This window comes from Hermetia illucens, chromosome 5 (assembly GCF_905115235.1).
Source record: "Hermetia illucens chromosome 5, iHerIll2.2.curated.20191125, whole genome shotgun sequence".
Lineage (NCBI taxonomy): Eukaryota > Metazoa > Arthropoda > Insecta > Diptera > Stratiomyidae > Hermetia > Hermetia illucens.
In genome coordinates, this window is record NC_051853.1 from 74,930,360 (window position 1) to 74,956,890 (window position 26,531).

General features: G+C 41.2%; 2 protein-coding genes across 3 annotated transcripts in view; both read right to left on the reverse strand.

The window, feature by feature from the left end:
* LOC119657122 (probable 60S ribosomal protein L37-A) lies at positions 1 to 848 on the reverse strand. Its single transcript, XM_038063886.1, has 3 exons — positions 764 to 848; positions 403 to 538; positions 1 to 188 (listed from the first exon to the last, which is right to left on the reverse strand). The coding sequence occupies exons 1-3, from the start codon at positions 764 to 766 to the stop codon at positions 43 to 45; spliced, it is 285 nt and encodes a 94-aa protein (XP_037919814.1). The 5' UTR covers positions 767 to 848; the 3' UTR covers positions 1 to 42.
* An 11,458-nt stretch (positions 849 to 12,306) lies between these two features.
* LOC119657392 overlaps positions 12,307 to 26,531 on the reverse strand; it is a 127,409-nt gene continuing 113,184 nt past the window's right edge. For both annotated transcript variants that reach the window (XM_038064284.1, XM_038064283.1), the window contains 2 exons: positions 21,327 to 21,518; positions 12,307 to 12,626 (listed from right to left, as the gene is read on the reverse strand). In XM_038064284.1, the coding sequence (XP_037920212.1) occupies positions 12,489 to 12,626; positions 21,327 to 21,518 (330 nt within the window). In that variant the 3' untranslated portion in view covers positions 12,307 to 12,488. The remainder of the gene's footprint in view (positions 12,627 to 21,326; positions 21,519 to 26,531) is intronic.

Sequence of the window (26,531 nt, forward strand, 5' to 3'; positions counted from 1 at the left end):
TTCGCTTCTTAAAAAACTTTGTATTTCCAAGAATTATACAGTTTAATTGCCTCCCTTCTTAGTCTCCTTGCGCTTCTGCAGACCGCCCTCGCGGAATCCGTTGCGGAAACGCCTTCGCACGATCTTGAGGTGGCGCATGCGACCAGTGCCAGTGGTCTTCCTCCTCTTAGCCTTGATGGACCAGTTGTCTGCAAAGATCAAAGGGGACTCGTCAGGACACTCATACAAAAAGTTTTCACTAATGTTCGGCTCACGTAGCGGCTGCCCACTGCATGGAAGGAAGCAGCTCGCAACACTGATTGACACCGGCTTTCGTCTATCTGCGCGCTTGGAGCCATCGCAATTGATTTGCGGAGACTTTCAAATCGCAGAATGGGATTGATTCCGTGAATGACAACTTACATGATCGGAGCTTGGCGGCTGGGTACCCGCACTGCGAACAAGTCGACTTCTGGATGTGGTACGATGACCGGCCGCAACGACGGCACAATGTGTGCGTCTTATTATGCCGCTTACCAAAACTTGATGTACCTTTTGTCTGCAAAAACACAGGAAAAATGGATCCAATTAGAGAAGTTGCCCGTGAAGGTTAAGAATGGGGAAAATGTCAACAAATGAAATAAAATCTCGATTATCCACAAAACTACGGCGAATAACAGTTCACAAGCCACTCGCAATTCGATTTGTGTAGAAATTTCTAACGAATTTACACCGATGACCGAGAAAATCGCCGATTTTATTTCAATATCCGACAAGTACGTACCATCTTGAAAGACAAATAGTGACAGAAAGAACGACGGCTTATTTAGTGTTACCCGAGTGTGGTATATTTTTGACAATCTGGTCGCCATGTTTGAAATAGGGGGTATTGTTTGTGGTTGTTAGCAGAGTTTTCAACCTAAACGGAAATAGGGACAGAAATTCAAATTGTTATTATGAATATTTCAAACATTAGTTTCGATCGATTTACGCGACTCGCAGAACGTGGACCAATTTTAAAGCGACTCTACTTTAAAAAAAATTCTCTTTATCATAAGATTGTGCCTAAATGTCTTTCAGAGGTATCGCCTCAGACCACCGAGTGAGCCTATCGATGATTGTGAGGTAAGATAATACTCAGAACGGTGGGAGTCTCGCAGATTCAATTAAATCGAGATGGATTGTGTGGAAACCCTTGGTGGCCCGAGGGAACCCACCTACCTCTGTCCTTATACATATGTTTTGTAGGTTTGCATTTCTGACATGCAACGCGCTGTCTGACCTAAGAAATGCTGTCCTTGTTCATGGACGGTCAGAAATTCTTTACGGTGACTTAAAGAGTCGTTGTCCGGATCGTGGACGACATGAAATACTTCATTACGGAAGTCGCCCAAAATATACGATCTTGGCTTCTTGGTTGAGTTCTCGCAGTATATACTCGATGTTGAGCCGAAGATAGGAAACTCTCGACATATGTATTTGGAGTTGATCCTAAAGCTCTGAAGAACTGCGCCTCCACGATTGCCGGAAACTCGATGGTGGCCAGAATTTTGACCATTGTAACACATGATAAAGCGCTAGCAGCTATGTTATCTTATAAATCTCAAGTGCATTTTGCCTGGGCAGGTTATGGGGACCACCCAGTCCGGCGCGTGTCTTTAGTGTTCAGTCCAGGCAAGCAAACGTTAAGGATTGACTGATGAAAGGCGGTCTTCGGCAAGAAATGAGGGTGGAAATTTAATATTATTCAAATAAACGAAACACAAGTTGAAATTCCGCATTATACAGTCCAAATGTCATCCTAGTGAACTCAAAGAGTCTGAGTGGTGTGTATATTGCCGTTTTTGGAATGCCTTCAGGAGCTACAGGGATTTGATGGTATGCCTTGACTAAGTCCAAAGTCGAGCAAATACGGCAGTCTGCAATCATGATCATCAACGGCGCAACAACTGGTATCCGGTCTAGGCCTGCCTTAATAAGAAACTCCAGACATCCCGGTTTTGCGCCGAGGTCTACCAATTCGATATCCCTAAAAGCTGTCTGATGTTCTGACCTACGTCATCGCTCCATCTCAGACAGGGTCTTCATCGTCTTCTTTTTCTACCATAGCTGTTGCCCTTATAGACTTTCCGGGCTGGATCATCCTCATCCATACAGATTAAATGACCCATCCACCATAGATTTCATCGTTATGTAGACTACGGAATCTCTGCAATAGAGTGCGCAAAATCGTAGATGAGTAGAATGGAATCGTCTGGTCGTAAGCGACCAAAGGGATATTGGGTTTAGGGGCGATGTAGTGCTGAACATCAAGCTTAATAGACTCAGAGAGACTACACACGATAGCAATGTTGCGGCGTTGTTGAGGAAGTGTGCTAATACGTGGATCAACAACGTCTTCAAAAACAATAGAAAGAGTGCTGGGAAGGGAAGGGAAGGGGAGTAAGGGAAGTTTTAGGGTCAATGAGATGCTTTATAGATCCACTAACAATCCATAGTGGCACAGGAAGTCTACGCCGCGATAATGAAGCGATATGTGTGGATCGAAAAGAAATTCGCTGTTCAAGTTTCAACAATCACGGTGATAAATTATGTTTCCGGGATATGGGAAGAATCGAGACTCCAGCGACCAGGTAGTCGCTTTCGCCAGAGTTAACGGCAAGTTCAGTTTTTTGCTGAGAAAATGCTAGGTTGTGTATATTTCGTGGCCTTTTCGGTGAACCTACGATTGTACCAGCATACCCGGTACTTGCTGAAGGTCCCGACGATATATTACCCGATCGCCCATTTCCGTCAGTGGATCTAACCGGTGATCTAGTTCTCCTTCCCTAGCACAAAGCATCGAAGGCCTCTGCCAACGAGATACCTTAGCAGAACTGCGCGTCTGGACCTCATGGATTTTGTCAACGATTTGTCACCACCTAACTGCTTCGTTTCATGCATCAGTTGGCTTGGGGCACGGCCACATGGTAGGAGCAGTAACGAACTTGCAGTTGTACCAAATGGTGATTTTGTTTGGGATACTGATGCTGCTCTTGTAAAAATATTTCCACAGAATATTCATCCTGGATATGTTAGAGGTGCTTTAACTATAGATACATAACGTTTTGACGCCGCTCGTTTTGCCGTGAGCACGTTTCAACGCCGGATAACAATTTTTCACTAAACATTTTTTCCAAATTGCATTTGTTATCTGAGTTCATATTGCTTTAATGATACACACTCCGACCAAAGAATGTTGTTGCTTGCATTTTTCAATCATTTTGCTAGTTTTTCACCAGCATGGTGGTGGGCGTGTAGTTCGGCCTAATGTCAATATAAATAAGCATATATGTGGTGTAAATGTGTATTGAAATATGTAGCAATGTGGTAGAAAGCATCGGGATCCATCCTAGGGCCGGACCTCTGGAACGCTTCCTACGATAGTCTGCTGAGACTCGACATGCCCGAAGAGTCGCCCCTGCTCGGTTATGTAGACGACGTTGCGGCACTTGGACGCACTGTTGAACAGGCGCAAAGCAGATTTGGCATATTGATGCGATGGGTAAGCGGATGGATGACTGCTCACGGTTTCAACCTTGCGCTGGAAAAAACCGAAGTAGTCATCCTGACCAGAAGGAGAATCCCGACCCTGCGTCCCATATCGATCGCGAGTTAAAGCAGGCTAGTTCTCTGTTGTTGGTAGTCTGCGAGCGTGCTGTTACGGGAGTCCAACTCTCTGTGCGTAAACGCATTCACCTACGCCACTCCAAAAAAAATCGGGTAGAAAATTATAAGTGAAGATTGAGTCTATGCTGTTAAGTTTAAGAACTATTATCACTATTATCTGTGCAAAATTGTTCACTGTATTTTAAGGTAGCGAATATGTGAGGGCGAAGAAGAAAATCCATTCAATCAAATACACTGATCAAAATCAAGCTACAATATATGGAGTGTCCGGATAACTGAGTGATTCGAGCACAAGGCTGTCGCACGGAAAGTCGCGGTTCAAAACTCACTGGTGGCAGTGGAATTCATATCGTGATTTGGCGTCGGGAACCAGTCGACTCAGTTGTGAATGAGTACCTGAGTCAAATCAGGGTAATAATATTTGTATATATGACTATTTACACTAATGCAGGCATTATTTCGCTGGTGAAATATTGGAAAAATGATTGAAGAATGCTAGCAACAACATTCTTTATTGTAGTTGTTTCTTTTGGTGTTGGTTTGGTTTGGTTTGGATCAAATACAAAGAATAATTACTGTGTGTTTTTGTGCAATAATTCTGCAACGGTAAAAGATAGAGTGCCCATTCCATGGACCAATTTTCTATAATAACAATAATAATCGTTGGCGCAACAATCCATGTTGGATCAGGGCCTTGAAATGTGTTAGAGCACTTCATTCAAGACCGTAACGGTACACTACAGTACACTACAGGAGTCAATGTGGTCATCGTTGCGCTCGCCCGAGATTATTACCCTGATTTGACTCAGGTACTCATTCACAGTTGAGTCGACTGGTATCCGACGTCAAATCACGATACAAATCCCACTGCCACCAGTGAAATTTGAACGGCGACCTTCCGCTACTACAGCTCAGCGCTCTAACCACTTGAGTCATCCCGACACAAGTTATTTTATCCACCATTAAAATGTGTTCCATCTTAAACGGGACAACCTGTATAGTAAAAAGTACCTTTTCTATCAGCAATTACAAGCAATTAAGGAGAGGCTTCCTAAAGACAACGTGTGATCGTGGTGATTGATTTGAATGCTAAGGTGGGTTCGGGCAACATTTTGTTCGGACATGTGATGGGGAGGCATAGTTTTGGTGAACATAAAAACAACAAAAGTTTGTAAATTTCTGCAACTTTCACCGCCTTGTTATAGTCGGCAGATTGTTTCAGTACAGGGCCTGCCAAAAGGTCAGTTGAACTTCGACTGAACATCTAATTAGATTGATTACCATATATCGCTATCTGCAGCGAATTCAATAAGGATCTTTTGATGACACAAGTTTCTGCGTAATACTTTGAGGTATACTATTCCATTCATCCTGTAGGGTCTTCATTAGAGAATTTTTTGAAGGAATGTGGTCCTTGTGTAACTGCTTTTCGTGGTAGTCCCATAAATGCATACATCTGGACTCTGCTTTGGTGAATGCAGCTGCTTTGGAACTTTATACAGGGTGCGGCAGCATAACTTCCTTTTTTCAAAACTCAATAAAAATTATTGTATGCATCGGAAAATATTTATTTATTTTTTATAATGTAGGTACATGTCTAAAGTTTTTATTTACATTGTTTTGAAGATCAAATTTGTTAGGTAACGCCCCCCATTCTCCATACATTGCGTAAACCGATTTCTGGCGTTTGTCATGACTCTTGTTAGTATAGCAGGTGTTATGTTGGCAATTTTTTCTTGGATGTTGGTCTTCAAATCTTGTAGGGTTCTTGGACGGTTCACATAAATACTGGATTTCAAAAAACCCCATAGAAAAAAATCACAAGGGGACAGATCGGGAGAGCGTGCCGGCCATTCCAAATCGCCTCTAATTAAGATAAGGCGCTCTGGAAAGTGTTCCCTCAAAACAGCCATCGATGCTCTTGAAGTGTGTGCTGTTGCACCGTCTTGTTGGAACCAAGTGTCCCCCAAATCCAAATTTTCTAGCTGTGGGAAAAAAAATTCTGTAGAATGTTTACATACCGGTCCGAATTCACTGTCACTGTAACCTCATTTTCCTCAAAAAAACAGGGACCAATAATTCCAGCTGAGGAAATTGCACACCACACTGTGACTTTGGGTGAATGCAAAGGCTTTTGATGCAATTCTCGAGGGTTGGTGTCAGCCCAGTAGCGCATGTTTTGTTTGTTAACCGACCCACACAAATGGACTTCATCGCTAAAAAAAACAATAGCACCCTCGGGAACGACATCAAGAAGGAGTTCACACGCGTTCATCCGAGAATTGAAGTCACGTTCTGAAAGTTCCTGCACTATCGCCATCTTATAGGGATGAAAATGAAGATCATCACGAAGAATTCTTCTCACAGAACGATCGGATAGTCCAAGGGCAGATGCGTGTTTGCGCGCAGAACACCGTGGCGATCGCAACATAGACGCTCTCACTGCTTCAATGTTCTCAGGTGATCTAACGGGCCAAGGGACTCCAGTTCTTCCTTTTGTCGCACTTGCAGTTTGTCTGAATGTAGTGACCCATGTAACAATTGATTTGCAGTCTGGGACGGGAGCCAACGGCGCTAAATTAAAGCGATTCCGAAATGCACGCTGTGTTGCAATAACCGAACATCCGCTTGAAAAGTAAACCTCAACGGCAAAGGCACGCTCCTCACTATTCCAACGCATGATGGCGACTGAACCGTGTCGGGACAAAACTTTACAGTATCCCCTCTTGAACAAGACCACTAGCGCTCCGCTATGACATCAACTAACTGAGTGGCGCGCATTTTAAAAAAGGAAGTTATGCTACCGCACCCTATACAATAGCCACTGACGTACCATACGAGCTGTATGTTTGAGGTCGTTGTCTGGCTATAGAATATAATTCGGCCCCAAACCCATTTTATTGTAAATTGTTTTCCAAAATATTTAGTAATACATACCGCTCCAGTCTGCCATCAATAAACATTAGATTACTGACCCCTGACCAACAGATACCCCCCAAACAACCACATTACCTCCGCCGTGTTTCACGGTGCTCTGCAAATTCTTTGTCCCTTATGCAGTACTCTTTTTATGCCAAACTTTTTGTGAACCGTCCTGACCAAATATCTTGAACTGACTTTCATCTGCAAATACAACTTGTTTCCAGAACAATATGTCCTCGTCTTTTTGCAGAAAAGCAAATTCTTTTCTTTTAGGTTTTTTAGCTCTACTGATGACAGGTTTTTTCCTAGCTATCTTAGAGGTATACTCGTGTTCTTTCCATGGTCCTAGTGCTAACCTCTACATTATGCTTTTGTAATAGCTTTTCTTTTAGTTTTACCCCAGTTGTTCTTGGGGTTTCGCATATTGCACCCACTATCAATCTTTTTAAGGTTTTGTGTAAAATAAAACTTTCTTAAAATCGGTTTACTGTCTGTCTGTTTGTCTGTCTATCCGTCACACGCATTTTGCGGATTCTGCTAATCGTGTGATCTTATGTGAGAAACTTCTGCGCACATTTTTCCATCCGTATGGAAATCCAACATATTCCGTCATATTTTTTCAAACTACAAGATATGCGCACATATTACAGACTTAGATATTATTCTCACCCTAATTACCGAACACTGTACATATGTATGTATATATAAATTGGTCGTATTTATATTTTCGGTTTACTTCATGCACAAAAGTATACATATGTACATATATAGTACGTATATTGAATACCGCTGGTTTAATTCACTAATATATCTATCTGGATTAACTACTCGCAAACTTCGTTAGCATATACATACCTACATACACACATATGTCTGTCTGGAGTAATTAATATTGATATACAAATGACCCAAAAACTTAAAATAAAATGTTTCTTCGTGACCCCCCATTCATGTGAGTTCGGTTTGCTGTGGTATTAACGAATTGATATGTGATGATGACGTCATACACGTTGTAGAATGCACGAAAGTTTCAACCTCTATAACTTTGTTAATAATAGTTGGATTTTCTTTAAACTTGACTATGCCTTATGTCGTCCTTCATACAAATGCAAAATTTTGTAATTCTAGCTTGCACCTCGGCAAAATTTCTAAAATTCGCCAATATACTATTATTAACTTTATTCACGCAGGTTTCGGAACGGGATGTATTTTGAGGCCTAGATTTTGTTTAGATATACCACTGTGATTTTTTTCAGATTTTTCGGTTGGATAGGTTCTGAGAACGGGAATTGTTACACTTTTTGTAGGTCATAATTTGAGCCCTGACTCCCGTACGTTTCACCCGATATCAAATGTGAGGCCAGTTTCGAAGTACTAATTGAGCCCTTTGATTTGACATCCCGCATAACTACGTTCTGTGAAAACAAAAAATTGCAATCTCCATTCCCATGTATGGGGAGTCCCCTTAAACTTAACACAAAATTACGTCACTTACTATATGTAAAGGGAACATCAGACCAAACGCTCTCATATAATAATTAGATCGAATTGAAACTTTCGACAGTTGTGTACTATCTTATCAGCTATGCTGGTGTAAAAGTTTGTATTTCTAGAATGAACTCAAAGAGGGTTTTCTGGTGAATTTCTAAAACATGCTAATATACTATTCCCAACTTTATTTGTGCAAATATCCGGGTTGGATAGATTTTGAGAACGAGACCTGTTTCACTTTTTGGGCATAGATTTTGAGTTCTATCTCCCCTATGTTCCATGAAATAAGATCAGTTTCGGAAAGTACTAATCGAACCTTTTGATTTGACAGGCAACATGACCATATTCTGTGGAAAAAATTTACACTCCTTTTTCGCATATATGGGGAGTCTCCCTTGAAACTCAACACAAAATAGTGCCACTCGTTGCATATAAAGGGACAGACAGACCACATGTTCTCGCCCAATTTCGTAACAATCCGTTCAGCCGTTTCCAAGTAAATCAGGTGTGACAGCAGTCAGACAGACAGGCCAACAACCGGACAGACAGACATTCAACCGATTTTATTAAGGTTTTCTTTTACATAAAACCTTAAAAATGGCAAAAATGGAGAACTCTTGAAATCCTCTTAGAGACTATTTTTTCAAGTTTTTAGAGAGTAATACGTATGTCCTAAAATCTAACTGGATGAAATAGTCTTGATCAATAGGGTGAGTAGAGAGAAACCTGTAAACTAGATCTTAACATTGTGTAAGGAAGAAACATATAATTACCTTATGAAGTGTGCAGATCTTGTAGTAGAGAATTCTATTTCTGGAGCAGTATCTAGTTAAAACCTACAGAGCCAATGATGCAGGATTTCAGCTGTCAGATGAACATGAAGCCAAATTAGAATAAACTTCTCGAATATGTAATAACTATGGGCAAGCGGGCATATTTCCCTACAGAAAGGAGCATAGCTTATCCAAGTCACACATAGTATACTGAACACCAAGTCCTAAACGTAAGGCATAAACCATTAAGATTGGTCCACCGTATTGAGCCGGATTTTATCCACAACCGGACGGTCGTGGTATCGCTCATAGATTTCGTCATTGTGTAGGCTACGGAATCGTTTTATACTACTACCAACTTTTATAACTCTGGGATACACTTAAGGGGGGTTTTACTCAATTTCCCCAAAAATATGGTAATATACTATTATTAATTTAATGGTATAGAGTATTTTGAGGCCTGGGTACCATACAGAGGCAGCTTCATTATTTTTTTTCGGATTTTTCGGTTGGGTACTTTCTGAGAATGGGTCCGTTAAAGAAATCATCACTTCCGACCCACTCCCCGCCTTTCTAACAAATCTCAAAACTAAAACCGGGTTCGAAAAGTACTAATCGAGACCTTTCATTTGATACCCCACATGACTATATTTGGTGAAAAAAATTGTTACACCCCCTTTTACATGGACTCCTGAATCTCAACGTAGAAGGATACCACTCATTGCATGTCTGGGGGTCCACAGTTCCCACATTTTCACTAATCGGTATAGCCGTTTCTGAGAAAAGTGCTTGTGACAGACAGACAGACAGACAGACAGATCGCGGTGTTACGGGATGCATGTTTTCGTGCTAGAAGGATCTGCCAACGATCTAGAGGAAGACCAGACTTCGACGCGAAACGGCTAGTATATGTGAACCTTCGAGGTAGGCTTAAGTAGGCTATACGGACCAGCAAGCGAGAATGCTTCAAGGAACTTTGCACAGAGGCAGACCAAAGCCTCTGCGGAACAGTATTCAGGATAGTTATGAAGAAGATGAGAGGGCGAACACCACAACTGGCCTGCCCGCATCTTCTGCTCGATATCGTGACGGCGCTCTTTCCCCCGGATAAAGGGGAGCGCAAACAACAAAAGCAAGCATTGGACGTCTACACCATACCTGCGGTAACTGAGGAGGAACTTACGCAAATTTGCCGGAGAATTGATGATAACAAAGCACTCGGTCTGGATGCTGTTCCCAATAGAGCCCTTAAACTCGCTGTTAAGACCAGACCCGACTGGTTTATCAGCGTGTTTGAAACATGCATGATAGAAGGAGTTTTCCCCGACCGGTGGAAGAGGCAAGAACTAGTTTTGCTCCCGAAGCTGAATAAGCACCCAGGACACCCATCATTATTCAGATCGGTTTGCCTTATCGACACGGCAAGCAAGATGCTCGAAAGGGTCATCTACAACAGACTGTTCCCTATCATCGAATATAAGGATGGATGGATGGATTTCGTCAAGCCCACTCAACGATCGTGAACGTGGTAACGTTGGACATAAAAAATGCGTTCAATTCCGCAAGTTGGGAGTGGATAAAAAGCTCACTGGCTAAAACGGGTGTCCCTAGTTATTTAACTAAGGTCCTCAACAGTTACCTTTTGGAGAGGACACTTTGGTACGACAGGGATGAGGTATCCAAGCAGTACACCGTCACCGCAGGAGTACTACAGGCTCAGTGTTGGGTCCTCTCCTGTGGAACGTCATGTACAATGGGTCCTTGTGCTTCCCATGCCAAAGGAGGCCACGATAATCGGTTTCGCAGATGATCTAGCTGTGGTTGTCGTCGAGAAACAACCTGAAGACGTTGAAATGTACGCTAACGAAACCATTAGCGCCATAAAAGCGTGGTTGGAGATGGTTCAGCTTGACCTTGCGGAACAAAAGGCGGAGGCGGTCTTGATTACCAATCGTAGGAAGAGGAATACGGTTAATATTCGTGTTGGTGGTCATGTCATCACTTCGAAGCTGCTTATCAAATACCTACGGGTGATGATTGACGGTAAAATCAATTTCAAGGGATATCTGGACTATGCCTGTGAGAAAGCGGCAAATACCAGCGTATCATTAGCCGCAGGTTACTTGTGACCGGAGTGGTTCGCCCCACACTATTATACGTGGCACCAGTTCGGGAGGAAGGACTAGTATATGAGAGTAATCGTAGCAGGGTAAATATGACTTACCGCTTAGTGGCGCTAAGGGTGTGCAGCGCCTTCAGAACAATATCAGGCGAAGCAGCGTGTGTTATTGCGGGAATGATCCCAATAGACATTCTGGCAAGAGACACACGCTGCCTGTACGAGGCAAGGAAAATGAATCCCTTTAAAAAGGATGCAGAATACCGAAAGGCGGCAAGGCGAGAGTCGCTGGAGAAGTGGCAGCCACGGTGGGTCGCTGGACCCACACTTTGATTGCTCGTATTGAGGAGTGGATCCAGCGACGACACGGCGAGATTAACTACCATCTGACGCAATTCCTGTCAGGACATGGTGGTTACAAGAAGTACCTGCACCAATTCAGGCTGGATGATTCTCCCTTGTGTCCTGAATGTGGTTGCACACCTGAGGACCCGGAGCATGTTACGTTCCACTGTCCGCGATTTTTCTTAGAAAGGAGGAATATGGAAGACTCTCTGAAAACCAACCTAGGCCCGCAGAACATCGTCGGAGAAATGTTGAAATCGGAGGGAAACTGGTGCGCGGTGAACTCCGCAATCAAAAGAATACTTGGAAAACTTGGAAGAACAGAGCGCGCAAGGAGGACGCGAGAAACGGAAGGCTTGCTCGCTTAAAGCGCGGTCCCGCGGGGAAGGAAAAAGGAGAAAGTGGGGGTGGTTTTAGTGGGTCAGAATCCCACACGCTGCTGCAACCTGGCGCGGCAGTGTCTTTGTAAGATTTCCACCTCCATCCATAAAAAAAAAGACAGACATTGAACCGATTTTAATAAGGTTTTGTTTGCAAAACAACACAAGGTAATTCGAGTGGAAGGGGCGAAAAAGGTTTCAAGATGGATGTTAGCATTCTGCTGCAGGGAGAAAGTACTTTGTTAACTACTTCAGTACGGTCATATCAACGCCGCCTTCAAATTGAGGCGCTCTGGGACCAATCTTCCCTCTGTGGTATATTTTGCTTCTAGTACATAAAGAACAATGGGCATTGTCGCCTGAAAGTTTCAAGTGTTCGTCAATATTTTTCAATGACGAGATATGTTGAGATATTCTGTTCTGAAAGATTGTCGAAAAAATGACTACCTCAGCATACGAACAGATAACTGTGAACTTGTCGATTGGAAGCAGGAAGTGCCAGTCGATAGCTTACATCTTAAAGGATAGCGATAATTCTTCTTAAAACAGCAAAGATAGGGTTCACAGAGTTTCCAATATAGGTCAGGTGCGGGACCACCATATAATCATAAATAAAAAAAAAAAGGTATCATATCCTTAAATATGTTTTACTGAACTTTTTTCTTTATAAAAAATATGTCACATAACAAAAAATGTCGAAACAGTTTCCTAAGTGAGCAATATTAGCTAAATTAAACTATTTGTTGAAGAAAAATAATAAATTAAACACAGGCACCAGTAGTTTAACGATAAATTTTAGCAATTAAATAATTATACACTATTGGAGTCTGATGTCGCCTCTGTAGTAGTGGTCGTAGTCGTTGTGGGTTCATATCCTTTGACGATAAGGGCTCCCCCCAGAACTGGTTTTAAATAGCGAACAAATTGAGCATATCGACGCGCCGAATTCTGAAATAAATAAACATTTAATATTGATTTAATTGCGCTATACAGATAAAAAAGAAGATAATGTGCATAATTATATCCTTAAATGTATTCTTCTTCTTCTAGTTAATTTAGGTAGATTAATCAGAAAATTTAAAATGTGCCTTCTTCTTAGTAAAAGGTCTAATCATTATTGCCAAGGATTTTTGCTGAAGACTTTTAGTGAATTGGAAAGGAACTAATGGGAACATGGGTGTGCACATAGTAAATTGAGAAGAGCTTCTGTATCCTAATGCACATAAAATTACTATGGAAAGTAGCAAGTAGTTGTGTGGTATTAGGCCTCATTCATTATGCGTAAAATGGAGCGACACATAGCTTAAGAAACATAGTATAAAGCGATATGAAAGCTTAGCATATGGCAACTCCTACAACATGTTACGATGGACATCGAAAGACGTACAATCTTGCATGGTTCTAACTTCAATGCTATGTAACGTTTTGCGTTCAAGTGAGGTGGCTTCAATAACCAATCACAACCAGTCGGCGATACGTATGCGATTCAGTGCGCAATAAGTGAGCCATAGGAAGAAGTTGGGAGCCAACATCAACATTAGCCTACTGCGAAGACCGCAACCAACAAAGGCCAAAAAGCTCAAAAAGCATGGACCAACCAAAGTACGAAGGCAAGCGGCAGGAGGCCAGCCGTTAGCTATGCCAGTGCAGTCAAGGGACATACTGTCGAAAACATTTCTAGAGCAACTACTATTTCGTCAAGAGCAGGAAATTATTGAGTCCTTGAAGATGGACTGCGAAGGTCATATACTGGTGGACTGCGCGGCGTAGAACACTGCGTAATAGTTTAGGATCATAGTCCTTAAGTTGCCAAGCTGAAAAGAGTAGAATTGTCGACATGTGCTGGTGAATATATATCAGGGAAACACATAGTGACAGTGTATTTTTCTAAGGCTGCAGTGTTAGAATTGAAGGATCTTATGGGCCCCTTAATTGCTGAAAATGATAATCTCCATACGCGATTATGGAGAATCTTCACAAGCAAGGAGGAAATCAACGACAGATTTTTCATGATGGAGGTAGATGGCCGATTTCTGGAGGCAATCAAACTGCTTAATCAGTTATAGAACTGGCAAAATACCTGCGCATGTGCACAGGAAGAAGCCGAGGAGAGAAACTTCACAGAAAACAGGAAAGGAATCGCAGGGGCCATAAAGGCTGAAAGAATAGAAAGAAGCAGGGAATTAGATCTGCTGTTAAATGAGGACGAGAAACTGAATGACCTAGAGCTTGATCTTCGAGGGCTTAAGGTGGACAGCGATATGTAGGGAAGTGACATGTCGGAGGAGGAGGATTCTTAAATGCAGTTTAAAATATCATATATATGCCTTTCAGAGTTCCTGACGGGAGACCTTGCGCCAAAGCAAATTTTACTAGGAGCTGGGGGAAGGCAGTCGCAGCATTAGGCCGGAGATAACATCCGAATCTCACCTCAGCTAATCTGTAGACTGGTAAAGTTTTGCAGGACCATTTCCCCTCGGCTCCGACGTCAATGCCCTCCACGAGATTTGGCGAAGCAGCAACAGCAATCGAAGAGGTGAATACCTTCTTAAATTTATTTTGAGCAATAAGATAGACATATACAACATAGGAAACACTCGAAGTACTAAACATAACTCTAGGGAATACTCTGATGAACGGGCTGATCAATAATTGGAAGGTTTCAGATGAACACTCTACGTTGGATCAGAAAATATCAGATTCGACATTGAGAGCAGCTCCGAAAAAAAGAATAGTAAGGAATCCCAGCAGAACAGATTAAAACTACCATGCAAATAACATGACTCATTTACAAAGGGGCGGTAATATCCGGAGCGAACTGGAGCTGAAAACAGTGGTGGAGGATATCAGCAAAGTCTTCACTGACGCATATGAAAGGTGTTGGCCGACTAGACTAACTGACTGTTACACTCCCTGATACCTTGGTGGAACAGGAACTTAGCCAAAATTAGTACAAAAGAATTCTTCAACCGAGCAAAACAAACCGGAGACTGACTGAGGCACATAAATGTAAGTATCGCGATCAGGGAACATAAACGGAACGGTTTTGGGGAATTCTGCGAAGGGATGGAACAAACCACAGAAGCATTAATGCTATACAAATTTATAGCTAAAGACAGGACAATGCATTTGTCTATCTGAAGAAAGAAGGTGGGATGGACATTTACCAAGAATGAGGAGGACAGAGTACACCTCTGTACTCTCTCTCATTGTACAGAGTACATCTTTACTAAACGGCTGAAGGCGACAAAATTCTACTTGACACCCCAATAACGAACAGAAGGGAAAAAAGGGAACTGGAAGCTAGCAAAAGAGGTATGCTCGAAAGCTAGGGTTGGTTAGACAGTCCAACTTTCAAACGATTTAAGCCTCCCGGAGTAGATGAGATTTTCCCGCCACTACTTGAGGGAGGCTTAGAAATCATTTTAAGGTCTCTTCTATGAGTATTAAGAGACCGAATAGCCTTGGAGTATATATCAACGGTATGGAGGTGGGCAAAAGTGATCTGTATTCCGAAAGGGAATAAAAGGGACATTTTTCACTGCCTGTCAAAGTTTTCGCAGAGTATGGTAGTTAATGAACTTCTAGGAGAGCTAACAAATACTGGAATACAAGCCCAAGTTTCTGGAAGACGCATGTTGGAAACATGTGTCAGAAAGTTACAAGGGCTATGATGTTTTGCAGGTCCATAGGAGGAAAACAAGTTGTAAGTTGCAATAAATTTACATGGTAAATTCAACTTTCTGCTACTGTAACTTTGTTAGTAATAGTATGATTGAATGAAACTTAGGGATAACATGCTCCATGCTATAGTCTATATTACTACATTATAATTCTAGGATAAACTTAAGGGGGTTCTTACTTAATTTCCCTAAAAATATGGTAATATATTGTACTATTATTAACTTAATTTGAACAGATATCGACATGGGGAGTATTTTGAGGTCTGGACACCATATAGAGGCAACTTCATGATGTTTTTAAAGATTTTTCGGTTGGGTAGTTTCTGAGAATGGATCCGTCGAAGAAATCATCACTTTCCACTTTCAGTTTTGCAAGCAAAACCTTAAAAATGGGAATACACCTTGGAGACACTACCTCAGATATAGCCTGTAATAGTAAGGTCAATGATTACCTATGGGGCGGTGATTTGGGCATAAAAAACTGAACTCAGCACAATAGGGAGGGAATTACACAAATTGTTGTTTCTTCTAGGTAGTATCCCGAATTACTTATACCAAGGGATAACATGACAACGAGGTTTCAGCTCGATATGAAGTTTGAAACACGTTGGTGAAACTGCGAAAGCGTGACAGTGACCTACGGCTTAAACCCGCAACTGATTACTTGGACCATTGGCGGATTCCTCACAGCAGAAAGAGAGAGCGTCGGGGTCATTGGTCTAAGAAAAACGTACACTGAACCAGTGGGTACGCAATCTAGTATACTTCAAGCCAATATATGTCATAGACAGATATGTCTCCTCTAACCTCCAAAGGAACTATACAGGGCAAACCATTGCTGTTCTAACCGACAGCCAAGCGGCGATCAAGGCACTTAGCTCCAATCAGGTGAATTGTACACTGGTATGCGAATGCCTTGAGAGACTGAATGCGCTTGGTTTGCACAGTAAGGCCTGGATATTTTGGAACTGACCAGGAAGGGAATAGGAACGCCTCTACATAGACCAGAATGCTTCCTTGGAATCGGAAACGGGTGCATGGCTACAATATTGAAAAATGAAGAGGAACGGCTGAGGCCAATATATGGGCAATATTGCAGTCCAGGTGGCGATTAATTATTTGAAATAATAAAAACTTGTTTTTTCTAGTGTTGAAATACCGATATTTCGGTAAATTGCAAAATTAAAAATATCAACACTAGCAAATAAGAAAAAACAAGTTTTTTATTATTTCAAACTCCATACATGTTCTAGGATAGTGTGATAGTGTTCGGCTCTTGTGCAACGTTTGAGGATGAGGCACCTGGGAGATTACTTAATACGAGAGACCAACTTGAAATACTTGGAAGTATGGTTATATATTAAATATATATATTATTTTTATTAAAATTCCTGCCGATTATAGGCTTGTGTATGTGTGTGTACGAGGTGAGGGAAAGGTAAAACTCCTTAGCAGGATTGTACTTGACTCCCTCGTCTAATAGAATATCCCGCTGCAGTTGAATCATATCAGTACCAAACATTTTATGTCTGATGCGTCCGCGGAGAACACACCTATGTGTTTCTATAAAATGTTCCGTGGATCCCGCTTCCTCATTACAGGATGCCCAGTTAGTGAATTATGGCTGGTCAGAATGCCCACAATACTCCTGCAAGTCTCCTGCTTTTCGACAGGATATTCAGTATTTTTGTTGGATTCTAACACGAAAAATTTAATGAGTCTAGCAATATTAAGGCTCTGCCATCTTCGTTTTTCGATAGAAGCATTAGCAAATGGTGCTGACACGTCAATTGCTGGTTCCGGTCCGCGCATAAGAAGCAAGTCGGGAAATCGGAAGGTAGGCACTTCAGGTATGAAAGGTTTTGTGTATTTCTTTTATAAAGAGATTTGAGTGTGCCTTTGTCCCATTAGTATGTAGCACGTAATATATGAATATATTATGTGAAAATAACCACTTTCAAGTGATATTGACATTGATAGTCTTGAATTTGCCCAGATTTTCACCAAATTTGGCAGGATCATGTTCTATGCTGTAGCCCATATTGCTGCAAAATTTCACAATTCTAGAGTGAACTTAAGGGGGGTTTTACTGTCAATTACTAAAAATTATAGTAATGCACCATTGTTAACTTTATTTGAACAGGTATCGGTATGGAAGGTATTTCGGAGCCTAGGCACCATATAGCCTCTTGATTTTTTCAGATTTTTCGTTTGGGTAATTTCTGAGAATGGGTTCGTTAAATAAATTATCACTTTCAACCCCCCGCACTCCCCACCTTTCCAGCAAATGTCAAAACTAAGACCGGTTTCCCTCAAGTACTAACCGAAACCTTTCATTTGATACCCCACATGACTATATTTGATAAAAAAAAATTTAGAACCTCCTTTTGTATGTACGGGGACCCCTCTTAAATTCGACTTAAAAGGATGTAACTCACTGTATGCGTGAGCATTCACAGTTCGCACTTTTCTACTAAATTTGGTGTCAATCGCTATAACTATCTTTGACAAAAATGCATTGACGGGCAGACAGTAAACCGATTTTAATAAGGTTTTGTGTTTACACAAAACCTTAAAAATGAACCCTCATCTGCATCTGAGATTGCATTTCCCTTTACACCACAATGACCGGGTATCCAGAGTAGTTCCACCATATTGCATCTAGAAACAGAATTCAATCGGATTCTACATTCCTAAACGATTTTTGAAGCGAATAAGGCACTGCTGAATGCTCTCAATGCAGCTTGACTATCGCTATAGATTATGATGTGCTTGCGCTTCACTTCAACCTGTAAGACCGTTGTGTGTTGTCTCAAGGGAAAGTCCACTTCTCGTTTTTATTGGAAAAGTAGGCTCCGGCTCTAGAACCCTGTTCTGTCCCAGTTTTCTCTTCGCTTCAAGATAACTTCAAATCTTCTACCAAGCAGATGTAAGGGGATCCGCGATTTAAAAGACATTGCGGAATCTAGAATTCATCATCATCAATGGCGCAACATCCGGTATTCGGTCTAGGCCTGCCTTAATAAGAAACTCCAGAGATCCCGGTTTTGGCCGAGGTCCACCAATTCGATATCCCTAAAAGCTGTCTGGCGTCCTAACCTACGCCATTGCTCCATCGCAGAGTATACCTTGTCTTCTTTTTCTACCATAGCCCTTATAGACATTCCGGGCTGAATCATCCTCATCCATACGGATTAAGTGACCCGCCCACCGCAACCTATTGAGCCGTATTTTATCCACAACCTGACGGTCATGGTATCGCTCATAGATTTCATCGTTATGTAGGCTACGGAATCCTGTTTCCAGACACACATTTCTTTGCAGTGTAGCCAGTTTACAGTGAAAACTCCTTTGTTCCTTAACCCACCACCCTGCGAATGCATAGGGGAACATCTGGCTAAGGATAGCAACATATATCTACATTGCTGCTTGAGGTGTCCTCATGTGCAGGCAAAGGTCCATACACAGCTTATAAGCTGTGAAACCTTGTTTCATCTTTACCTCTACATGTTTGTTCCAAAGAAGTTTCTTGTCTAGAATTACTTTCAGATATTTCACTTCTCAGGAGAACTGAAAGGTTTCACCCCCGAATAAATTCTATGCAGGCAGACAGACAGATATCAAAACAGTTTTGAATCTTTCTTTCATTTGAAAATTAGCATACAATCTTAGCTCCTTGGGGTAGTAGTACAGTGTGACGGTTTTAAAATATCGATTTTGTTTTCTTCACATATTTCGCAAGCATAACATATTGAATAAGTACTGTCAAAACCTTAGATTGAACTTTAAAATATTTCTAAACTTATAGTGTAAAAAAGAAATGGAAATCAGCCGGCAGCAGCTACTCCAGTCGTCCTAACATCTAGAACTTATATAAAAATATATACTGTTATAAAATGAGCACCAGTATAGAGGATGAATTTTTGAACATGTCATTAGTAAGGGTTGCTATGAAAAATCTATTGTCAAAACTTTGTACTGACCACGGCTTCGCGACGGGAGCGGACTCTCATTCGGCTCTTTCTTAATTAATTTGCTAAATTAATGTATTTCATAATGTGCAATTACCCTAATGTTCGCCGCAGATTGCACATTATTGAATGCATTTGGGCGAATTAATCTTGACAGAGGCGAATGATTTGCCGCATCCGCAGGCGCATGCTCATGTTACCGCAACATGAACTGACAGAGTTCAAGGCAATGTAGTGGGAGGCGAAGCGGTGCTGGGTTGAGGGAGAAATCGAAAGCCAGGGGAGTGATTGGATTGTTTTGGGTTGGCGAGGAGATTGGGAGGAGGTCGAAGGCCGGGAGAGTGATAACAGGAATTGAAGCGATTGGTTAGTGATTTACTTTTCCCCAAAATAGATTATGTTGAAATGTTTCAATTGGGTGATTGCTTTAAAGACTCGAATTTGTCACGAGGAGGTGGTTTAGTGAAAGAAATTGAAGTGGATTGTCAAGGGACGTGAACAGTGCGAACCCGTCTCCGTTCCAGACAAAAGAAACCTTCGGGACTACCTCGAAAACTAGCCGTGTTGTTGTTTAGATTAATATTGACAAGTAGAAAATTATAACATTCGTGGAAATAAACTGTTATAAAAGAAAACAGCGGAAAAAAGGCGAAGAGACGGTTGCAATTGATGTAAAATTTTCGGGGAGGCTTGCCCCCGACAAACCATTCATCTAGCCAGATTCGGTAGTGTGTTTTCGCAGCTCGACCGGGAAAATTCTCGCGTACAGCAATTGAAGTCACCGAACCCAAAGAGGTTTTCCTTTTTATTAAAAAAAAAAAAGAGAAATCTATAGACAATTATAAATTGTGTTTAGGAATTCCCACCACAGAAGCAGCTACCACGCCGAGCTCGGAGTGTTTAATAGCAAAAGTAACTCTAAAGTTTTTTTTTCAAATTTCCTTTTTTTGTTGATTTTTAATTTGATTTAATTTTTGTTTTATTTTTTTTCCTGATGTTTGATTATTTTTTTTATATATTGGAATTTTTTGAATAATTATGTACATTATGAATTCTAACTAAGTCTTGAGTAATTTGAGGACTTCCTCCCTCTCTTTTGCTCCTTGCTCCCGCAGAACCTGTTAAGGGACATCCTCAAAAAGACAAACTGGCCTGAGGATGTCAAGGAAGGGTGGGAACCTCAGGGGCCGCGCCTCATTCAAGATCTGAGGCGGAAGAGGTAATAATCGGGACTGTGATCCGTCGTGGATCTTCCCATCCTTGATCGCGGCCCTCGAGTCTGGAGACTTATGGCTCCACGCGTGCGGTCGAGCCGTTTTTTTTTTATTTTTCAATTTTAGCTCGCGTTCTGGTCGTTATTCGATAGGGCGTCGCGAATTCCCTTGTATTGTCTATTTTGGAATCCGGTGCGGACCCACGCATCGGAATAGACACGTTGATTTGGTAGTAATGAAGCATGAGGGATCAAAGCGCTCAAAGGACCTGGGTCACCACAGAAGGCTGTGTGCCTCCTTGAGTGTCATCGTACTTTTTTCATGAAATCTACTTTCGCCATAAAAACATAAATAAATTATTTCAAGATTAACTGATGGTTGAGGGGGTAGAACGGCGACTCTGGGTTCGAATCCCAGTCGTCATGGGTGGCTGTGTTAGTCTTGTATCTGTCTTGCTGCTGAGGGATTATCACTTGCACAGCGTTTAAGTGTCATTATAATGATACTGAAGCACAGTCTGACTGGGCGGATGCCCTGTACTCCACTAAGAAGTGAACAGGCAAAAGGGAAGTCATAAAATTTCATAGGGCCAAAATATAATGAAATAACGTTGAAATATGGCGCGTCAGATTGTATTACTACTTTCACGTTGAAAAGTAGATATTTAGATACAGTACATATCTATTTGGCTAAAAGAAATCAGAGTATAGACATAAGCTCGGGAAAAAAGTATACATTCTGACGAGAATGTCATTAAAGAACTATAAAAAGGATACTCACAGTTATAAGATCTCCAAACATTTTTGAAATATTCGTTACAGTTCGAAAGGAACTACTGAAAAGTTCATCTGGAATTTCCAAAGAAACCTTGTTTCGATCCAATTCTGCAGCATCGGTTGCTTTTTCGGTTTCTTCATTGTATCGTTTCAATCGTGAAGCATCAGCTGATGCATAAGCCGTTTGTTTACTGGACTGAAATGAAAAGAAAGATGAAGATGAAAGGATGATCGACTAATGTTAATATAATCCTAAAAATTGAGGGGTTTATTGTGTCAAGACTATGTTGAGAATTTCGCCTAAAATTTAAAGACGATTTCGAACGAATCAGCCTTAAATTTTGGAAAACATCTAAGTATGGGGTAGTATGATGATAACGAAACTCAAGCATAGCCTAACCAGACTTCAATGGAAAGAGTTTGAGGTTGCTCTACACTCCGCAGTCCAACAAACAGATAAATGGTTGCGTATTTTGTCCTGATTTTATTGAATTGAGGAACTCGTAGGATTTCGTCCGTGAAGTGACGGTTGGTTAATGAATACTGCGAATTTAGCCTCTCCTATTTATCTCGATCAAATATATGACCGAATAGATAAAGACAAGAATAAGACAGGCTTAGTCATTTATGAATCACACATGTTTAGTAAAATTTCCAAGGAAGGACACCTCTATGGATGAAAGGTTTACATACTTCCTTCTCTATGCTTTGATAGTTGTTAGGAGGTTTACCGCTGCTATAGTTTTGTGTTTTGCGTTCTTGTCTTACTATTGAACGCTATTGAACGTGAGTAGAAATTTTAAGTTCACCCCATATTTTCATTTATAACAAGTTAAAGTAACATAATTATATATAAGAAAATGTTCTAATAATTTTAGGCAACCAACCTGTAAATTAGAAACAATCTTGCTACTGAGACGTCAAGAAACCCTTAAATAGGAGCGAACCTCACGGTGTTTCGTTTGGATTCGCCTTTATTTATTTTTTGAATAGCTTATAGAATGAGCGGGCGTTCCTCCACAACGGTACCAAGAACCTCAGAACGCTGCTTCCTCCAACCAGAGTTACGGCGATGTCGGTTGGACATTCTGGATCTTAGCGAAGTGAAATCGCGAGACTCCTGAAAGCATTTCTTTCCCCATCCCTTGGAACTTTGAGTTTGTATATTCTGGAAAGCCTAGTAGAAGTAGGCGGAAATTAGGTATCGGTGTTTCCAACAGCTTATAAGCGAGGATTTGTCTTTTAAATCGTTTTGTCTGTTCAACTTTGATGATCCAAGTGTTATTAGATGGGAGATTTAAAGTGTAAACCTCGTATCTTTTCAAGGGGACGGATCACCAATGATTTGGACAGGCGTTAGTAGATAAGGAAAGTCAAAATTGGCGGCCAATTCAAACAAAATCGATAGTGAACACTATCGTTTTGCTCCTTTGGATAATTCTAAGGTTCATTTCAATCAAACTAATTTTCAAATTGCCTAGTTGATGTTTATGTAAGGCTAGGTAAAAGTAAATGTTAGGTCATAGTACCCAGTACCCCTACCTTGACCTCAATAATAATCTACTGAAACAAAAGCTAGAATATTTTAAAGTATTTTGGTAATTCTCTGGCATAATCGTTTTGGTACAAAAGTGACTAATTCCGGGTTTAAGCGTGGAGTTGCGCTGTGCAATTTAGTTGCCGTACTCCCTAGTTCGGTAGGCGGCTTCACGTAGGTCTTGCAACCACCAGTATGAATGCTGAGCCCGCACTTAGTATAAGCTGGTACCGTTAGGAGTTGTTGTCACAGCGGGGCTCTGATTGTGATCAAAAAATCAATCTATGTACCGTGGGGATAGGTAGACACCGCAGGTACTCACCAACCACCAGGGCGTAACTACCCCACTAATGTAACATAACAATTCTCATAGAAGTCGAATCTAAGGAGACAGAAATTAGACTGTGAGGAATATCTGGTGACCCCAATTTGATCCACACTGAATACAGCATACTTTTCTAAGGGCCTTCATTACATATACAATAAGTTGATCAAATTAACTTGCACCATGTGAAACTCTTTTATTTCCCAATGGCATTTTTCCTAAAGCCATGAAATCTGTGGTACCGGATCAGTGAAAGGACATGGGATCTTTTACGATGAAAAATCCATAAGACGGAGAGTCTATGTTTGCTAGAAACAACCATGGCCAGATAATTCTGCGCCAAGGACCCCGTTGCAATTATTTCGCAATAGAAGGTTAATGGAAAGAGGTTGTGTACCGATCCTATGATTCTTTATGTTCTCCAAGTACACATATACAGTCACACATACACATACATAATCGGACAACAGTAGGAGCGTAAATATTTATCGATGAATACGTATATACCTATACGGAAAAGGATTGTTGATGGTTCCTTGCAATGAGCTTCAATTGTTCTGCTACGATTTTCTGGAAATCTTTCATTATTCATCTACTATTCTGCGCTACGTAGTTTATTAGAACAGAACAAAGTTAAGTCAAAGTGAAATTATGCGGTGTTTCCAACGATTAATTAATTGAAATAATTGGGGGGGTATTACCCACACCAACGAAAAAGAAACAACAAGTTTTATTATTTCAATCAAAGTTAAGTCGTTAGTAAAACCTCAGATAAATACAAACAAAGCTTGTACAGAATTTCTTCTGTATTTCTCAAAATGAAGTCGGGACCAAAAATATTACCAACCATTTACTTTAAGATTTCTGTCGAAATGCAGTGCGACTTAGTGTTAGTCCGGTTCTCCTAATTATCGGGTTCTTGCAGATAGGGAACGTCTCCACTTCTTTCAATCTAAAACCTTCTTATTACTAAAAATCGTCAGTTTCACCCCAAAGTATAGTAGTCCTAATGGTAATCATTCCAATTCTTTTGACAATTATATTTAGATTAAGTTTTCTGGACGGGTTGTGTCCGATTGTGGTCAGGATAAGAAGCATCACAATTGTGCAGCGCTACACATCTACGGACACTTCTAATATAACAAATTATGCTTTTTATGAACAACTACTTGCAGCTCGGGAGAGATTTCTTAAAGATGTAATGTGATCGTGATTACCAGTAGATTTTGGAGTGTTTTCTGAGTGCAGATAGCTGATATTTGTATCGAAAGGGACGATTATATGATGGTTGCTTATTTCCCATTCGGTGTCACTACTGTTCAATTCATAAAGGAAGAGAACGTTAGCCCCCAGAGTGATCGATATTCTTGCGAAGCGGGGATGAATGTGCCGCACTGGAGCTATATTACAGTGATAAAAGTATGAGAAGTACACCGTACACAATGCGATAATCCTGTGAGAGAAATTAATGATAGCGATCAAATCTACGAGATTACCACTCTGAATTGTGTAATGAATGGTGAAACTGCACCTCTTGCGGATGATGTGGCAACCCACCGTAATATGTGGACCTCCAAACACAAGCGAAATCATCTTTGCCATCGACATGATCAAGTGGTCTCCCTGCGGAACTATCCGTTGCAGCCACTACGGTCCACATATTATGAAAGTTATCAAAGAACACCTCCAAAGCTTGATAGACAGAATCTTGGCTGCTTCGGATCATTGTGGACCAGTATGCGGGGCTTAGATCCCCGCCCCATTTGCTTTTCATCGATTTCGAAAAGACTTTTGACAGCGTGAACAGGGAATATATCTGTAATGCTCTATGAAAGTCAGATGGGTTTCGACTGACCGCAAAGAGTATCTGTATAACAAAAGGCGTGCTTACATCCACCTCGGAAGGAACCGTCGTTATTTATTTTCGCTTGCGTGTCGCTATTGCATCTACTTGCAAAGCAACAGAGGGTCGACCCTATAAATCAATATGGACCATTTCCGTTCTGCAGTTGTAGTTCATCAGTGGGAAATGTTTCTTATTGCGCAAACAACTTAAACAATCGACCCAGGATATTGATGAGCACTGGGTTGCCATCAAAAAAACCTTTACTTCGGGTGCGGATGTAGTTATATTATCGGAACAAAGCACGAAAAGTGCTGCGTAGGTTACGCAGTTATAAAATTCCACCCTTACGCTGGAACCAGAGCTATAGCAAATAGCAACGATTCTGCTAACAAATACCACATCAAAAAATAGTTTTCTGGTGATCGTGAGCCTTGCGATGGTCCCATGAGGTACGTGAATGTTAGGTTTCTCATCTTTCTCATCCACGGCAATGAGCGGCTGACGAAGGGAAGATTTCAGCACGATTCCGACTCATATCATATCCGGTGAAGTTTATGCTCTTGTGGTTGACATGGCAAGTCACCGTAGCACGCGGATATGGACTACCTCAATCTTCCTACGGGACTTTTACAGACTCCACGAGGTTGTTACTTCCACTTATTCTAATGCCTGGAATGCTATTTTGAGTACGACATTTGGATGAGTTTTGAGTGCTTTATACCGAGAAGGTTCAAATAATCCTGGAAAGTGCAAATAGCGTCTTCCGTTCTAGATTTGCCTGCTTTCTATCGGTTTACGAGAAATTTTTGGTCAGGTTTAATGTGGAGAAACCCATAGCTATAGTGGGGGCGACATATGATGAAGCAAAATGTCACATGCTGGAATGAATGAATGAATGATTTCGGAGAAATTTTAGGTCTAAAGCGGAGTTCGTCAGTGTTGCGTCCTATCAACGATACTTTTTCTTCATTACGCTATGTTGGAGCGCGGGAAGGGCGGGAAATTTTACCTCCAAACATCTCTACTTCGCTGATGACATTTCCTTACTCTCCCACCAGTTCATGGACCTTGGTCAAATGGCTCTGGATTGGGAGACTGAAATCAGATCAAGGATCCCAGTTGGCCCATTGCACATGTTTTATTTGTACATATTAATTGGCAAAATGTCGCGCTAAATCAATCCGCTCTATTTTACCCGAAATCTGAAAATGCTATTTAGGAGTAGTATATGGAAAGTGGCTGACAATGTTACACGGAAGCTCCAAGCTCTCATCAGATCATGTCTGCAATATGTCATCGGGGTGCCTTACCTAAGACAATACAAACGAAGAGTTTTAAAATGAAAGTCATTGCGAGGCGGAAAGGGTTTGAAGCCAAATAGCCCTAAAGGGGCTAATATTCAAAGATTTGTGAAAGTTCGATTAGGAAAGTTTGTGTGAAGTTGTATCTGGAGCAAAAATTCCCCCTTTCTGGAACTTTATAACGCAATGACTTCATAGAA

Bases quoted from the DNA above. Each gene is read 5' to 3' on its own strand.
- LOC119657122 (XM_038063886.1), bottom strand. The intron at 189-402 runs GTAAGTTGTCAT...TGATCTTTGCAG, and splicing joins AGCCGCCAAGCTCCGATCAT to ACAACTGGTCCATCAAGGCT.